This window comes from Astyanax mexicanus, chromosome 3 (assembly GCF_023375975.1).
Source record: "Astyanax mexicanus isolate ESR-SI-001 chromosome 3, AstMex3_surface, whole genome shotgun sequence".
Lineage (NCBI taxonomy): Eukaryota > Metazoa > Chordata > Actinopteri > Characiformes > Acestrorhamphidae > Astyanax > Astyanax mexicanus.
In genome coordinates, this window is record NC_064410.1 from 12964542 (window position 1) to 12983421 (window position 18880).

The 18880-nt window shown below is 37.1% G+C and overlaps 1 protein-coding gene across 3 annotated transcripts in view; it reads left to right on the forward strand.

Moving 5' to 3' along the window:
* The window catches only part of LOC103035315 (protein shisa-8), a 119231-nt gene that overhangs the window by 52844 nt on the left and 47507 nt on the right, over positions 1-18880 (forward strand). For all 3 annotated transcript variants that reach the window (XM_022682925.2, XM_022682928.2, XM_022682924.2), the window contains one exon: positions 15581-15696. In XM_022682925.2, the coding sequence (XP_022538646.2) occupies positions 15581-15696 (116 nt within the window). The remainder of the gene's footprint in view (positions 1-15580; positions 15697-18880) is intronic.

The window sequence follows — 18880 nt, forward strand, 5'->3', positions numbered from 1 at the left end:
AAGAGGTGTGTTCAGGAAAATTTCTGGTGTATTGCTATCTTGACAACAGAAAACACAGGGGTGCCACTGACCAAAAAAAAAAACGTAGGCAGATATCAACCATTGGACGTTCATTGCTATCTTGCTAGCTCTTAAAAAAATGGCAAATGACAAGCTGAGTGGTTTAATTCATGTTTTCATGTCTCACCCAAAACACACCCAGGATAAGTTAACCCTCCTGTAATGTTCCAACATATAAAACTACTGTTTTATATGTTGGTCTTTTAAAAAAAAGTAATAAAGTAGAAAACATAAAAAAATATATATTTTTTTTTCATTGAAAAACGAGTGAATTATCCTAATTGAACTGTTACCTGTTGGAGGTAAGGAACGTCATTGAACTACATATTGATAGAATAATTAGTAATACAGTTAGTATTGAAATATCACACTGCTTGTTAGGATTTTTTGGGGGGTTTTAGACATCTTTTGGATAATTAAACAACTGACCCTGGAACACCATTGCTGTTCCTGACAAATGAACATAACAGGAGGGTTAAGAGAATTTTTGCGGGTTTTAGCCATGCAGGGCATACTTTTCCCATTGTTACAACAGCAAAGAGACACAAACAGACCATAAATTATGCTGCACGGTGCGTTGTTGATTACTCGCATAAAGATTGGCCAAGAAAAGGGCCCTGAGAGTAAAAAAAAGACAGACTTCATTTATTTCCCCAGCTCCTGGATGCTGAACTTGTTTGATTGTCATTTGTGACGCAGTCTCATACAAAATGAATGGAGACCACTCGGGACAAACTGCAAGTGGCAGGTGAATACTGGAGGGCATAGACCTGCGTAAAATAGCAGCATACTGTGTGGCTGCTGCTGGCCAATCATGCAAATGCCACCTTCAAAATGACAAAGCATAATTACCACGATCAGGAAAGGTGAACCATGAAGTCTAGAGAGGGAGAGAAGGAAAAATGTTGTAAACGTGAAAAATTGGGACTGCCACGATGAGCGAGAAACATAAAAAATTATGGAATAAGGCTCAAGGAATCTTGTTTGAAGTAACAGAAAAACAAATCCAACTAATAATCCAGTCTAAGTGATTATCTGACGGGGTTGTTCGTACCTCACGCTGCTTTTATTTGATGCTGTTGTTTTTAAATCTGTTTGGACGCAGTGTTAAAGGTCTTTTTCTGCTAAAATCCTTTTAAAATACTTTTTCTTCTTCTTCCTCCACTGCAGTAGCTTGTAAAAGAAAATATTTAGAAAAATTAATCGATCAGGAAAAGCACCGTGTCTACATCAACTCGTGTATTTGTATTCATGGCCCCGCCCACCTTGGCTCAGGACCGCCCACAGACAGAGCTGAAGCCATGTAGCCAGATATGTCTCATTAGACAGGAGCTAACAGCGCTAGGAACAGCATAGCAGTTTGTTCCTGCGTTATTTGTGCAAATAACACATCAGTGATAAATGCTTTCCCCAGTTATTCAAAGCTAAGGAACAAATGGTTAGAATCTGTCTATGAAGGAAAAACACCAACAGCCAAGTACAATTGAGATTTGTAGGTGTATGTTTAAAACAGTTCTGTTTACACTAGTTAAAAGTAAAAATCAACTGCCCGGACGGCTCTGCTGCAGTTCTGCCAATAAAACCCCTGGACCTAGACTACCCCCCTCTCTGTGAGTAACTATATGTTGAAATAGGATCTCCGGTGGATTTTGCGTTTTACAGAGACTCAAAGACTAGGTCAGTGGCTGAACTGCACTTATCAGGGCATTACACATGCTTTAAAGTAACATATGATATTGCAAAGACTGTTATTAATTAAAAAAAGGTCTTTATTTTAAAACGCTTCTAACTGTTGCTCGTCTCAGCCGTGCCTCCAGGGATGTATGAATATTCATGAGCAAGAGCCGAAATCTTATACTTTCTCCCTCTCCACTGAACTTTTTTTTTACAAAAGCCAGCTCACATAGCATTCATTCATACTAGACACCACAACTAGACATTTTCAAATAAGTAAATAATAAAAAACGATGGAATGAGACCTTTAATATGATGTTGATATGCGTCAGCTTAGTAGCTCAGTCTGAAGATTTATAAATGACTTGTTATCGCTCTCAAACTTCCAGATTATCCATCACCATCACTTTCAAATCACCTGTCAATCAAAAAATCTCTACCGAATGGAAAAATAAACTGAATGGCAAAATCGAGGTCAAATTGGGGCTGAAGTTTGTGTGCTGTGCTCCAGGCTATAATCACAGTTCCATAAGAAATATAAAAAGCTGCCATGTGGAAGCACCTGACTGAACCCGGACCAGATGGAAGTATGAGCCATTAATTAACCCTCTAAGGCCCCCATTAATTCTACAGCTCAAAACTTGCTCTCCTTACATTTTGTTGAGTTATTTCTGACTCATCTGAGTTCATTTAGACAAGCACAGACACTGAGAAAAGACTGTACTTGTGTTCTCAAGCAGAAGATGAAATATTTTTGCAATATTACAAATAGTTTTTAAGTTGTTTTATGCTAACCATATAATAGACGACTTTGAAAAGACTCTGAAAAGACTCTGAAAAGACTTTTAATAGACTTTAAAATCTGACACTCTCTCACATCTAAAGACAAGTCAAACTTTTTAGTCACAGACTTTTTAGTCACAGGCTAAGATACAGACTACACTACAACTAGATTCCGTCGCCGGAGTCTCATCCACGTCCAGTTCCGCAAACGTTCCCGTGCTTGCATTGTGGTTTCATGTGGCTCTCCTATTGGTTCATGTCACGAGTTAATTTTATCTGAACGCAGGACGAGAAAAAGACTGACTTAAACCTTCGATCCTAAACACCTTATGCCAGGTTCACACTACACGATTTTGTGTGTCATGTGATCAGGAGTGAGCCTGATGTCATGGTGTGGTGCGTTCTGGGTATTGTAGTTGCACTGAAAAAAGAGAATTGTTGGACCAACTTAAAAAAATTAATTACTTCAATTGGTAACACATAAATAAATTAAGTTTTTACAAATTAAGTAAACAAGTTAGATCAACACAATTCCTTTAAGTTAGCTCAACGTAATTATTTGATTACTTTCAAGTTGACAGTTTTCATTATCTCAACTTAAATTTAAGGCAAATCAACTTAAATTATCCAGTTTATCCAACTTAATTACGTGCTTCATAATTTTAAAGTACAATGTAAAACATTTCAAGTTGTTTAAACTCAGCAATATAAGTTCTCCTGCTGCCTTAAAAGGCTGAGTTAACTCAATGTGGTATTCTCAACATATTTGGTATATTATTATTTAACTGCAAATACTGACAGTATAATACTGGAGTAAACTCAGCAAAGAGTGAACTCTGTAGCTCAAAGCCAGCATACTGTGATCACTAGAAACACAGAATAAAGTTAATGTGCTCTTACAGCCCACAAACACTGAGGCCTGGCAATCAAATTATATTAGAATATTGCACGCCTAGGATAAGGTAGCTTTGGGCAACAGACAACACAAAGATGGTAAGTAAGGAAGAGGCCACACCCAATATGCAGATATATGGTGCCAGGAGCCTATAGGAAAGCTGCATGAACCAACACTCTAGAAAGAGCATTGACACAGGTAGTGACTAAAAGTTGGTTCAAATCACATTTTTTCATTGGCTCAACAAACATTTTTAAGTTTTCAGGTTGAAGTTCTCTGAACTCATTTTATTGAGTTGTACTGGCCGATAAGTTCAATCCACTTAATAATATTAGTTTCCACTGACTAAAACACAGAATCACTTTTTAGAGTGTGGAAGCTTGGTTAGGTAGAGCTGAGTGTGGGAGACACGGGTGTGCTTTCAGCACCAGACATGACAGCCAGTTTTTCTGTTCATGACAGAGGTTTTTCATTGATTGCCCGGCAGATATTCAACATGTTTAATATCTGACTCAGTCTGCAACTAGAAGTCAGGAGCAGCGGCTACATACAGCCAATGAGATCACAGAAAGAGAGAACCACGGGTCCAAAACACACCAGAGCTGATTATAGAGAGTCTGACCACCCTACCAGTCATTCCCCCTGTTATATCAGTAAATGACTCATAAGCCCATAAGTGAGTCCTCTATGAATAGGTTTGAATGGAGCTAAAAGCTAAAAACGTATGAACTATCTAATCTAACGTATGAAGTATCTAATTGAGGTGTAATGAGGAGGTAATGCTTGGATTAGACTATAGACTATAGTACTTGAATGTAAATGCTTTGCAGTCAATGATTGAAGTCTGAACCCCATAGTCATCCCCAAATCCTGAGTCTCCTCTGTCAGGATGTTTTGCTTTTGGTCTCTGATGGTTTGTGGGTCTTTCTGCTGTAGGTTTGTTTTCAGTAAATTAAAAGCTTCTCCGATGGGATGAGGTCAGGTGACTGAATCAGCCAATAAAAAACATTGCATTTCCTTGTCTTATGAAGTTTATGAAGTTTCGGGTCATTATCTATCAAACACCATCTGTTTTTGAGTGTTTGTGTGAAGCTGAGAAGAATTTAGAACCTGATACATCATCAGTAAACACCAGTGATCCAGTTCCTTCTGTGATCATCAACCATGTAATAAGCCTATTGAGCTTCTGAGCTGACCAGTGCATTCCATCTTTCCTTCATTTTTTAAGAATAAACCTATTTGTGCATTTCCTGTCTCTGAAAGTGTCCCTTATCTCTCTAGTTGTATCTTAGCCTAATGATGCCCCCCTTTATTTACAGCCATTAGAAAACAAATGTTATAAACAGCTCATTATTGAGCTCAGTATTAAAAGAAATAGCTTATAAATGCTGTCAACTAGGGGGGTGCGAAATCGTATCATACGCAATAATATCTGCAACGTTTTTGAATATCGTGAAAAATAATATACTCTGAAATATCATGCCTTATCACCCACCCCTAATTATTAAATAGCAAAAGAAAAATTCACACTATTCTCATTTACTATTATATATCTACTAGAGACTATATACAGGGGTTGGACAATGAAACGTGTGGGAGGTTTCATGGCTAAATTGGAGCAGCCTGGTGTCCAATCTTCATTAATTGCACATTGCACCAGTAAGAGCAGAATGTGAAGGTTCAATTAGCAGGGTAAGAGCACAGATTTACTCAAAGTATTGCAATGAACAGAACATTATGGGGGACATACCAGAGTTCAAAAGAGGACAAATTGTTGGTGCTCGTCTTGCTGGCGCATCTGTGACCAAGACAGCAAGTCTTTGTGGCGTATCAAGAGACACGGTATCCAGGGTAATGTCAGCATACCACCAAGAAGGACCAACCACATCCAACAGGATTAACTGTGGATGCTGTAAGAGGAAGCTGTCTGAAAAGGATGTTCAGGTGCTAACCAGGATATTTTCCAAAAAACATAAAAAACACGGCTGAATAAATCACGGCAGAATTCAATGTGCACCTCAACTCTCCTGTTTCCACCAGAACTGTCCGTCACCACAATAAATCATTGTGATCTAAAACCAGGTGTTTCAGTTTTATTGTCCAACCCCTGTATATAATTCTAGAGATTATATCTGTCCAGTATCATTTATTTTACTTTAATCTTGGATATATGGAGATATTTGGAGTGCATTTTTAACATCATTACATTCAGGATCATTGACTTCTGTTACAAATCTGATAAAATTCTTGTATTTTTTAATATCTTAGTTAGGGGTGTGCCATATCATATTGTATACAATAATTAAAATAAAAAATGTCATTTTGTTACAGTAGTGTATTCTTTATATATATATATATATATATATATATATTTTTTTTTTATTAATGTTTTGTCATATCGCAAAGAGTATCGTTATCACAAAAATACCATGAAATATTGTGCTATTATTTTAGAGCCACATCGTCCACCCCTACTGTCAGTGTTAACACACATGATTAACCTGGAAACTTTAACATGTTTAATTTTTTAACACATTAATTATGTTACCAGTTTTGACTCCAACGTCCTTTAATATTTCACTCTGATGATGTATCAGCGTTTTAGCTGTGTTTAGCGATGTGAAAACAATGTCACTACTGCTCAGAAGTTCAGATGGTAGATTACTTTTTAATTAATATTAAAATATGGATGCTCTCTGTGCCCTTATTTGCCAGAAACACACACACACTTATTGCTGCTTCTGTAAATTTTACTCTTTTTCTCTTGTCTGTTTAATCCACCCATTTATCTACTTAAAAAGATTCTTTCCTGTATTCCTTTTTATATTTTGCATTGATATTGTTATTTTTTTTTAATTCAAGTGGATCAAGACTAATTACAGCAGATTAGGTGATTAATTAGTTTTTTTTTTAATCCACATCCCTTGAGATTATGTAACCTAACAAATAAACGTAAGAAATTACGGTAACACTTCCTATGAACCCTGTATTCATAATGCCTTACGAATGCCTTACATTCATAGTGCATTATATGACATGCATAAACCTTATAATGACTGGAATAAGCCTTTATAATAACTCATCAGTACTTACAGCGACATTATATTATAACACATTATAAACTACAAGTATAAGGGTTTATAAAGAAAGGGCTTACAATGCCTTATAATATCTGTTCATAAGAACATTGTACAATGTAGTGTTGTAATGCACTACAACACAGATATTTTGGTATATTTAGGTGTAATGCATTATAATATGCAGCTATGATTTCTCAAATTAAGCTTTTATATAAGTGCATAACACATTATAAAGCTTTATACACAGTCATTACTGACTTTAAGTGAAGTCAGTTTTCATATGCTTAATTTGAGAAATCATAGCTGCTGATTATAATGCATTATAACAAAATATACCAAATCTGTGTTGTAGTGCATTACAACACTAGATTGTATAATGTTCTTATGAACAGATATTATAAGGCATTGTAAGCCCTTTCTTTATAAACACTTACACCTGTAGTTTATAATGTGTTATGGATGTCGCTGAAAGTACTTATTATAACCCTGTATAGTAATCATACAGTTTTTTTACAGTCATTATACGGTCTTATGCATGTCATATAATGCATTTATAATGCGTTATGAATACAGGGTTCATAGGAAGTGTTACCAAAATTACATTGAACATTGAAACAGAAGTTGTAAAATGTAATAAACCAAAATCTCAGGAGGACACGCCCACATTAAGTAGTTAATGTCTAAAATTAGAACCACTTTCACCACATTAGTGTTAGATGTGGGAGGAGTCTGTATTATTTAAACCTCAGAGGTTAGTTTGGCTTGATCTTAATTGTTGATGGCAAAATTACAAAAATGTATTTGTCCAAATACTTATGTACAGTATGTATGTATGTATGTATGTATATATATTCAATTCAACTCAACTTTATTTATATAACAAATATTATATTATTGTAAAAAGGGGTGTTTAATAGGGAATTTTTCCTTTTTCCTGCAATAACAGCCTCTACTCTTTTGTGAAGCTGTAAAACTAGATGTTGGGACTAGGGGTGGGCGATATGGCCCTAAAATAATATCACGATATTTCATGGTATTTTCGCGTTATCGATTCTCGATATTTCAAGAATACACTACTGCAACAAAATGAAAAGTATTTTTTTATTATTGCATACGATATGATATGGCACACCCCTAACCCCTAAGAGGTGAATGATCCAGAATATCATGATACTAATAATACACTCCAAAGATCTCCATATATCCAGGATTAAAGTAAAATAAATGAAACTGGACAGATATAATCTGTATCTAGTAGATATATAATAGAAAATGAGAACAATATAAATTAGTTTATAAAAAAGTAAAAAAGTAGTACCTTGATGTGATAATTAGGGGTGAGTGATATGGCACAATATTTCAGGGTATAATATCGTTCACGATATTTAAATATGTTGTCAATATTATTGCGTACCATATGATATGGCACACCCCTAGTTGGGACATTGCTGTGAGGAGGATTTGATTGTATTCTGCCACAAGAAAACATCAGAGCATTCCATACCAGTCCAGCTTATCCCAGAGGTATTGTCTAGAGCTCCATTATCCCTCTAGAGACTGCAGTTTAAATGATCAGGAGAAGGAATGAGTAAATTAGCATTAGTTTAGCAGGAAACTTTGTCACTCTTAGGGGATACTCTCAAGTTTCACCCCAAAACTTTCCCTCCCGTCCGCTGACTCATCGCAGCAAAGCGTGACTAAAGCATTCCTTGTTATCTTTTATTCATTAATCGATTCATTCCCCCTCTCCATTCCTGCACGCAAGCTTGTTTTAAATTAGCTGCATCAGTGTAAGTAACGCTAGCTTCTGTGGAGCTCATGCTTAAAGGAGTTATTGTTCAGGACAGAACAATCCGAGTGTTCGTGAAACGCTGGCTCCTCCCACCTGAGCCCTCTAAGCATTTTCAGCTCAGAAGCCTGAAATATTAATGGGATATTTTGCTCTAAAAATGCTAACACGGATAGCAGTGAACGCCAGCGTTTCGGAGGTGAAGCGTGACTTTAATATTTTAATCTTCTGAGCTGTAAACGTCCAGAGGCTCCTGGAGGGAGGAGTCAAGCCTCTGATGGTTCATTTCTCTGAAAAGGTTAGAATGATTTTCACTGGTTGATTTGAGTCAGAGAAGGAAACAACCAGTCTGTAAAGGGGAATATTATAGGTAAAACTAAGAGAAAATGCTAAACGTTCACTGCTACACACATAGCATTAGCTTTGGAAATTGTCCTTTAAAGCAGCATTATGTGAAAACTGATAAAAAAAAAATTGTTTCCCATACTGTAATATGAATGGTGTCACATTTCTCCATTGAGAAGTTATTTTTGCTCAGATTTTGCTTTATCACCTTTAATCATTGACATTTTTGTATGTTGGATTTTTTCACAATGTACTGGAAATGGAAAACTACAATAAAAATTTTGATCAACCATTAAAGGACATGCCCAAGCACGGAACAAGATGAAGTCAGTAATGCTGCGTTCCTGTAAACAAACATGGCGCTGTTGTGCCGAATTCAGCACCCCCACCAGGAAAAGCACCCTCTCTCATTTGAGCGTGTACGCACCATCTTATTGATAAAAGAGTAGAGCAGAAACGAGTAATACTTTGCCTATTGCAAGTTAGTGGAGCGGCAACATGATTTCAAAACCAATTTAGGCTAAAAATGTGACTGAGTGCTGCTTTAAATACCTGTTTGCTGAGTCACTTTTCCAGCCAGTCTGAAATGTGAATATCTAGCTATTAGCTAGTAAGGTATGCATTTTTACAGTTATCTATAAGGATAGTTCTTAACCCTGCTATTTCAAAATATCTAATATTTCTAATTTTGAGATTTTGAGATTGAACACATCTAGCTGCTAGATCTAAGTACATTGGTAGATTATATTCAATCTAATGAAAACACTCACAGACGCCTTGTTCTGATTGACATTACCCTAGAAGTGATGTGGAGAGAGAGCGCCATCTACCCACACAGAGAAAGCAATGCTAATTGTGCTCTCGCAGGGCTCCGGATTCAAACCAATTGAAGCAATCTCCTGATCATAGTGGCAGTGCTTGGCTGCTGGATAACTTGGCGCCCAGTGAGGTAGCCTGTGGTCAGACTGTTCTGCAGTCAGCCATATTTTCATTCATTTTCCCCATATTTGTTAATGCTAATGTTTGGTGTGTATTGCACTTTCTGCTTTTTACGTAAGTAATTTAATGATCATAAATGATTTGTTTATTTAAAGAATAGACTTTAGGCCTTTACAGTTGGTATTTGTAATATGTATTTGTTAGTAAACTCTTGATTTAATGGTTTAACCTCTAAAAACTCCCTCACAGAAACTCTGAATGCTGTCTGCATCACTATTTTACATCTTCTTAAAGTTAAATTTAATTAAAATTGTGGACAAATAAGCTAAATATGCTAAATTCAGCATCCCTGCCAGGAAAAGCCCCCCTCTCTCGTATTCGCATGCTGTGTTGCTCTGTATATATGGTGACTGAGATAACTGTGACTTTTGGTTCATATTTGTAAGTAAATTAAAGTGGATTATATCCACTTTTATCAAAATGAGAGGGTGCTTTTCATGACCGGGGTTCTGAATTTGACACAAATCCAGCAAGCCCACTGAGCAGTGAGTAATGACGTAAGCGTGCTCGGGCACGGATTGTTTAAACGCAGTGTGAGTGCAGGCCAGCGGGGGAATGGGGAGCGGGCAGGACTGTGCTCCAACACAATTCAACCAAAGTGTGCTTATTGTAAGTACACCCTCAGTCCCAATAACTCTATTATTATATCTTTGCCCATCTATCTACTGGGCCAGCGGTTACCTCAGACTCTAGGACTCTAACGCTTAGCATTACTAACTCTAAGGCTTGCTCTTATTCCCACTAAATCTGTGTGCTGATTTAAATGTTTGAAAAGATACCAAGAAATATGAGAAGCTTGCCTCCCTCTGCTGCCTAATTCCTCCGTGCATATCTACCACGTTCCTGCTGAATGATTCAGACTGGGCTGGATATCAGAGCCTGTCCTCTCTCATGTAAAGTCCATTCCCCGAGTCCCTCCGTCCAGTGAGCCGGTGATTGATCTGACTGGCAGGAGGGTCTGGCTGTTTGCTGAAGTTTGTAGTACACGTTCTCTGAAGCCAGTTGGCAGCAGCAGAGAAGAAACAGAGACGAGAGGAAGCTGAGTGTTAGGGCAGAACTTCAGTCAGTCAGAGAGCTTGGCTGGATCTTTGGTTCTTCTGGTTCTTATCGAGGCACAGACAGACCCTTACAGCAAGCCTCGGTCCAACTTTCCCTGCAAAGCAGTTCTCAGAAACATATCTTAGAGATCCATCCCAGTCTGATACTGGGGCTGTGGCAACAGGAAGTAGAGGGCTAGAGTGTTTCACAGTATAGGATTCTACGTTCTCTAGCACACCCAGTTCAGCTCCAAAATTGCCATACTTCGGTGGCAATTCCACCGAATGGGTGCCATTTTCCTGTTGTAACTCTTCCAAATTAAACTTATTTTTATTTTTTAACTCCAAATCTAATAACACATATATTTAACTATTCAAAACTTGTACTGGTCAAACTCAGGCAGCTTTACTTATTTTTTACAAGGTTTCTAATCCGAATATGGTTAAATTGTTCTCAGTCATTTTACCAAAACTCATGTGACATTTTAAAAGCATGTTTAAAAGCAAGTCCATTAATTCCTTTGATTTTCTCTCAAGAAAGTGGTTGACTGTATGTTCAAATAGTTTATATTTTTTACCAAAAAAACACTGTACATGCATGCACATTGTATTTTCTAAATGCAAGGCCATTTTTATTTTTTCAAGAGGCCCCAAATCTGAAATTGATCAAATTTATTATCATGCAATTTAGTAAACACATGGATGAATGAATGATGAACCAAAAATAATTGGAAAAAAGTGGTTTACATGAACTAAAATTCACATTAATAAATCAATAAACCAGGTAACAGGAATCACTCCTGTTACTGGAACTCACTCCTGTTACTGACACTCAGTCCTGTTGTTTTTCATATTTTGAGTAACAGGAATAAAAGTAACAGGAATGAGTTTTTAGCATAGAATTAGCAAAAACATGAAAAACAGCTAAATGGTGGCTATGCTAATAGCATGAGGTTACAGGAATGGGTAAAAAAACAGGGACACAACTAAAATGTGTATTATAACTTAAATATTATTGATTTATTATAAAAAATATTACACACACACACAAAAAATACATCTCTGAAGGATTTTAATAATTATATTTCATGGTAAAGTTTATAGTTAGTGGGGACAGAAAAACAAATGCTATTTTTTCAGTGTTCTAACCAGTTTTTATAAATGTTTTTTTACTACATATTTTAAGTTTGCAATTAGGTCAATGTATAAGACACTATGCTTAATAATAAAATGTATTTTAAAGTTATTTTGTGTGCACATTTATTCATGTAACTTCTTGGGGACAGAAATGGCACCGATTTGGGCGAAATATGCCATGTGTGCTGTAGTTTTCTGAAGTTTGCTGAATTTGATCCATGATATTTGCAGGTTCTTCAGTCAAAATGTGTTCATTATACACACTGTAAACTCAGAAGTAGTTTGAACTCAAATGATTTAAGTCTGTTTTACATAAAATTTGAGATTTCTAAACAATACTCAACTATTTTGAGTAGGGGTGGGAATCGTTTACTATCTCACGATTCGATTTGATTCCGATTTTGGGGGCCACGATTCGATTCAAAATCGATTTTTGATTCAAAACGATTTGAATTATAAAAATTTCTGCTTCTGGCTTATGAATCTTATTGAAAAAAAACCCTCCATAATATACACTGGTCCTGGAGCAGGTAATGTGTTACAAAAACAATAAAATGTGCAGGAATGTGGGTCCTCAGTGACAGAGGAATCACTGGGATATCACAATGACGTTAATGAACAATAAATAAATAATAAATAACACTGCTTTATTACCAGGCTACTAGCGGTGGTGTGTAGGTGACGCTGCTGGGCTGATGTGATGATAGCAGTGGAGCGCTAAAGTTCAGGAGCAGCTGCTGATTAACTAGTTAATTTAAGGTGGTTGTATTTCTTCAGAAAGGGGGCAGGAGGTGGAGAAATTAATTCATATGGTCCATTCCTTAATTCCTCTGTGATGAGGAGCTGAAATTAGCTCTGATTAGCTTATTGTATTTTTCCGTTCCGCCTTAAATGCTGCAGCCCGCTGCCACCTGTAGCGTTATTTAAGGTGGAACTGGAAAGTTAGCTAGTTAGCTAGCTAACAGTTACTGAAACTAACTACTAGCGATCTTTTTTATGCTTGTTATGAAGCATTCTGCCATAAAACATTGAAACTACACGTTAATCTAATGTAATATAGTGCTTGTTCTGCCATCTTACCGGTGATTCTCAAACACCTACGCTCTGTGTGTGTCTGGAAGATCTCCGTTTGAAAGGACAAGCGCTATCCCCAGGGTTGCCAGGTCCAACAAAAATACCCAGCCCAAAATCAGTCTAAAACCCGCCCCTCAGAATCGATTTTGGGACATTTTAAATCGATTCTGAATCGTAGTAAATGAGAATCAAGATTCTTATGTGAATCGATTTTTTGGCACACCTCTAATTTTGAGTTAGTTGAACATTCAAACAGAGATCTTTGAGTTGAACCAACTTATAATAACTGAGTTTAGTCTGTTGCCATTGGCAGCTTCTTTTTTTCCATTGGCTTCTGTCTATTTGCATACTGGGTGTGTCCAACAGTTTCTGACTAACACTCACCATCAATGTGTAGTGATTCCCCCTGGGCTACCTTAGAAATAAAAAGTTACCCTTTATTTGTAATAACTTAGTGTTTTAATTTATGCTAACTCAAATTTTCATTTCCTTTTGTTTAAATAATTATAGGTCTTACAGTAGAACAAAAGTAAAAAAGTTAAATTAACGTCTCCTTTAGTTGAAATAACGTGATGTTCTAAGTTATGCTAATTTAAGTTTTTATTACTTATTACTTAACTTTTTTAAGGCAACGGTTTCCTCAATTTTTTAAAGTAAATTCAACATAACCTGGCTTACAGTGCAGTAGTAGTGCTCTGAAAAGTACAGAACAGTGTTAAGTAGTTAGCGTTTGTCCAGAATCTGTGCTCAGTAGTTGTTGTGGTAGATATAAGATGTGATGTGTGCAGTGATGTGCTGGAGATAATGAGAAGGTTTGAGTGCTTTGTGTGGAGGCCCTGTTTCCTGTTCCTGGTTTATAGCTGGTCTATAGCTGAGCAGATAATCTGGTAATCTGGTTATGAAACGTGACGTTTAAACGCTGATAGACGAGGCCCGGGGAGCGCAGGGGTGAGATGTCAGTGGGACATTGCTGGGATGCTGTTGCTGGGATGGGAACTGAGAGATGATTCGGTCCTCGGGCTTTATGAAGGATCAGAATGACAGCAGCTCGGGGGTGGGGTGCGTGAGGGAGTGGTGGTGGGGAGGGGGGGCATTTATAGTGTTGCTATAGAGATGCTGACAGATATGAGAGTAAACAAAGATAACACAAACCTTTCCATCTTTTTTCTCTCTCTTTAAGATTATTTTAGAAATATTATATGATCTACTGACTCATGTTGAACTTATTTGTACTAGATTAAATCCATTTTATTAACTTATTTCTTGGGTTGCCAAGTGCAACAAAAATCATCACAACAATCCATACTCTCTGTTGATTGGTCCAACCTGTCTTGGGTGGGATATATGAGATGTGGAATATAATGTGCAAAAGTTTAAAACTTCTGTCAGCTGTCAGTCATTGTTAGGCTTGTATTCAACTGTCGATTGGTGTTGAGTCTGCAGGGGGTGGGGCAAATCATACATATATTATATAATATATATATCATTAAAAATCGTATTTCGTTACTGTCCAATCAACACCAGGTATCTCCAAAACAGCAACTTTACAGGAGAGAAAAAACCTTCTTAACTTTCAATGGAAGTCAATGTATAAAGAGTTTATTGTAGGTCATTTTTGAGAATTTCTACTGGTCCATTCAAGAAATTCATCAAGAGTCACTTTCTATGTTCAAATTATGTAGTAGACAGTGACAATATGTAACAAACATATTGTATAGGTTATTGTAAAGTCATGTGATGACCTGTTACTGAAGTCTATTAACAAGTTGAACTTTGATTTGCTAAAATGTCTGTGTGAAAATAAATATATTTAAAACAAACTAAAAATATTAAGAAAAAGAGTTTTTTCTGCTGTTAAATTTCACATAGTCTTAAAAATCCACAGGTAATATATCAATGTTAATTGCGCCTCAACAGTCATTTAGCTCAATCATGAGCTAAATATATTTGAATATATGGAATAGTTATATAACTGGAACTAGTATCATGTCCCATGACTTTTGCTGTATTGTATCCCATGGTAGATAAAGAAGACTGCACATAATTCATATCACTTCACCATGAGAAACCTGTTCAGTGTTTAATCAACCTCACTCACAAGATACCACCTCACAAAGTATACAGGTGTGGGTGTTCAAATGCTTTCCCCTCATGATGAGTTTACATGCCTGAAAACTCACATGCGCAGTGCTAAAATTGTATATATGGTAACACATACCAATTTACATTTGGCAGCTGTAGTGTTTGTGTTTCTCAATTAGGCAGTAAGGGTGTGAGAATATATTGTATTTTATGTTGCAATACTGTATCAATTTTTAAAAACAGTATATATTTTTAGACAGTGGTTAGCTTAGTTATGTGTTTAAACCCCGCCCTCTAGATAAAAGTGTTCTACTCTGTTGTTAGAGCTCAATAATTTAATTAAATAAAAAGTAAACTCATTTATTTTTTATTAGAACTAAATCATCACAATATATTGCTCACAGAATCTCAATATACTCTGATATATTGTACTGTAACCCTTGTTTAGTCATACATATTGTATTGCTGATTTCTTGACTATTCCCAGCTCTAATATGCAGTACTGTGTGTGTGTATATGTGTGTGTGTGTGTGTGTGTGTTATTTACACCATGCAATACTGTTTATACTGACTGTTACTCTCTACAGTAAGTGGTTGTAATTGTATGTAAATCCTCTGACTTTAGGACCCTGACGGAGCTGCTGAAGCAGCCCGGGGAGATGGGGGGTGTGGACAGAGGGGGAGGGCATCATCCAATTGGATCCAATGGCATCTCCGGACGATCGATGCGGACCAACAATGGTAAGCTTCAACTCTACACAAACATACACACACACAAACACACACACACATTACTGTGTTTGCCCTCCCAGCAGTGAGTGATCACACTGAGATTGTGAATGAGCTGCAGTGATCACACCTTCATCCCGAGAGACGAGCTGCAGGTCAGCTGACAGGAGCATCATTCAGTATCTATTAACATCACTCATCCGTAGGTTATGTAGATGAGGACTCACGTCACACACACACACACACACACACACACACACACACACACACACACACACACACACACACACACACAGTTCGAGTCTTGATTACTTTGTTTTTCTGTGGTTCTGTGGTTTCTCAGTCTTTTTAGACTTATCAATAACCAATGGCTGGTGCCCCCATGGGTAGAGTGCCTACTCTATGGGTGCCCTTTGGCCTTTCCAATAAAAACAGTACTGTATAGAAGTGCATACTTTGCCATTGCTACTATACAGTAAAGAAAATGGAATGCTATGCTGAATAAGGATCTTCTACAGATGGTGCATTTACAATACATTAAAGTGCATTTACTGGTAGAAGATAAAGTAAATTGTTGTCAATGATGGCACAACATTTAAAAAACTCCCATTATAATTCATAAAATAATCTCATTATATTGCATACATGTAGGATTTCAGTTTTACCCAGGGGTGATTCTAGGATCAGTAGTTTAGGGGTGTTGAGCACCCAATGAACCCATATTCTGGGTTTAAATAGCAATGAGCAATGAAGTTTTATTCTGTTTTTACCTTTTTCTCCCACCTGAAACCTAACCCTGCTATTTACGCTGAAAAAAATACCCAATATCTATCACTGACTGGCCACACACACACACGACATTTCAGAGAAAGTGTATCATGCCATTTCTGGGACAAGGGGAGATATCTGAATTATCAATCTGTATAATGATCTACTTAGATTTGAAATTGTATTATCTTATGAGAGACACACTTTTGCTAGTGAGGTCCCTGGCCACACCCCCTCTATGCCTTATGCTGTGCAGGTGGTGCCACCACTGGCAATAACAAAAACATATGAAGTGCACCAAATACTTTTTTTTGTTTTTATGCAAATTACTCTACCTTTTCAAACTATATATATATATATATATATATATATATATATATACTATATCCAACATTTGTTTGAACAGTTCACGCTTCTTAACTGACGCTCAGGCACAAGAGTAATGCTTCCACTGAAGCCTTAGTTTTATTTTCTCCAGCATCACTGAAGCAATAAAGGAGATCCAGTAACTGCAGCTTACTGTAAGACATCCATAGTATTTGACCAGACTTATCAGATTTCATACCACACATATACACATAGTGAGGCAAACTGAAAAGTAAACTGTCAGATTTTGTATGTCATTCAGATCTGTATGTTTACACAGCAAAAAAGATCAGATTTTGCTGTGTAATCTTAGCCTTGGTGTCATCAGTTGGTATGTACATTCACACAGAAGGGGGAAAGTGGCCTAAATCAGATTTTCTGACCAAATCCGATGTTAATTTTAGTCTGTTTACACTGTCTTTCTGATGTGCCCCGTATCTAACTTTCATGAACAGTCTGCACTGTGTAACTGACACACATTCAGAAAAGAGCAGCACTTCACATGAAGTTTCAGTTTCATCCTCCTCAGGAGGCAGAGGCTGACAGCTGGACCAAGAATACGTTTACTGACGCTGTAAAAGGGACACAGTATTCAGCAATAGCCATTTTTCATTTTTCATTTTTAAGCTTTATAGTGTTTTTTTTTTCATTTGTAGGCTTGTCCTCTGGTCATGTTTGGTTATTTTATTAGAAACTGGATTAATTATATTATTTATTAGCTCTGTTACCTCATTATTTCACCAATGCAGTCCCTTTTTACAGCTGTAATGCATTTATTATTATAAAAGTTAATATAAATGAATATAAAAGTCACATGAGTTGCAATCAAGCTTTACTGTAAAAGTGCATGTTATTTTTTTTTTTTTTTTTTATCCCACTTTTCTCCTCAATGATGTGGAGAGAGAGTACCACCTACCTACTTGGAGAAACCATGGCCAGTGTTGCTCTCTCGGGACTCCAGCAGCTGATGGCAAGCTGCATGATCGGTATTCGAACCAGCGATATGGACAGTTGGTTTTTAGTTTTGGATGCTGCGTCACGATCTGTAGCTGTGTTTGGCCAATTCATTAGGAACACCGCACTGCTCTGACACCAGTCCAAATATTTGTTTGTCCGACACTGAAATTCTCAAATCACTACTGCTCTCCATTTTCCCATCTTTTCACAGTCGTTTTACTTCTTTTTGATATAAAGATCAATTTACACATGTAATTACATATGATATAATATATCATATTTGGGTCCATTTCACCTGCTGTGTGAATGAAGCCTTAAATTTCAGTTCTGTATACAAATACAGTCATGGTGTTGGATTTTTTATTTCTCCCTGAAAGTTATTGTTATACACATGTTTATTTCCTGTGTGTATTGGAACAACACAAAAACAGAGGAAAAAAGGAAGATTTTATGTAATTTTACAAAAAAATTCAAAATTGTGTTATACGGCCATGACTGTATAATAAACTAGATGGAGCTGCTGAATCCTGATCAATACCGGAGTTCCTCTGGGTTCTGATTGGATTCTGATGGCTTATCAATAAGCAACACATCTGAACACTAAAGGTCACGACCTTGGGGAGAACCTCTCGACTCCGGGTCAGTGAAGCAGGAGTAATTAGTGTGTGCTGGTCAGTAAAGCGAGAGTAATTAATGCGGCTTACAAGTAAATCCCCGCTGCCCGCGTGCGGAATTAAAGGAAGTGGCTTAACGAAGTGTCTGGTGCTAATTAAGATATAATTAACTTAAAGCAAAGCCAAAACCTGCTGATAGGAAGCTCACAGTCCTTCTGGAGGACAGCTACACACACACACACACGTATATATAAACACGAGGCTGGGTGTGCTTGTCATTCATCCCTCCCCTCATCGTTGATCATCCTCTCCGCACTCCTCCGTCCCCCTCAGGTTTTAATGAGACTTTAATGATGAGTTCATTAACACCGGATGGATCACGCTGCAGGAACACACACCGGCCCTAGAGAGACCCATCTGCACACACTCACGCTCCCCTTAATACAGCACACGCCCATACACACACACACGCACACACACACACACACACA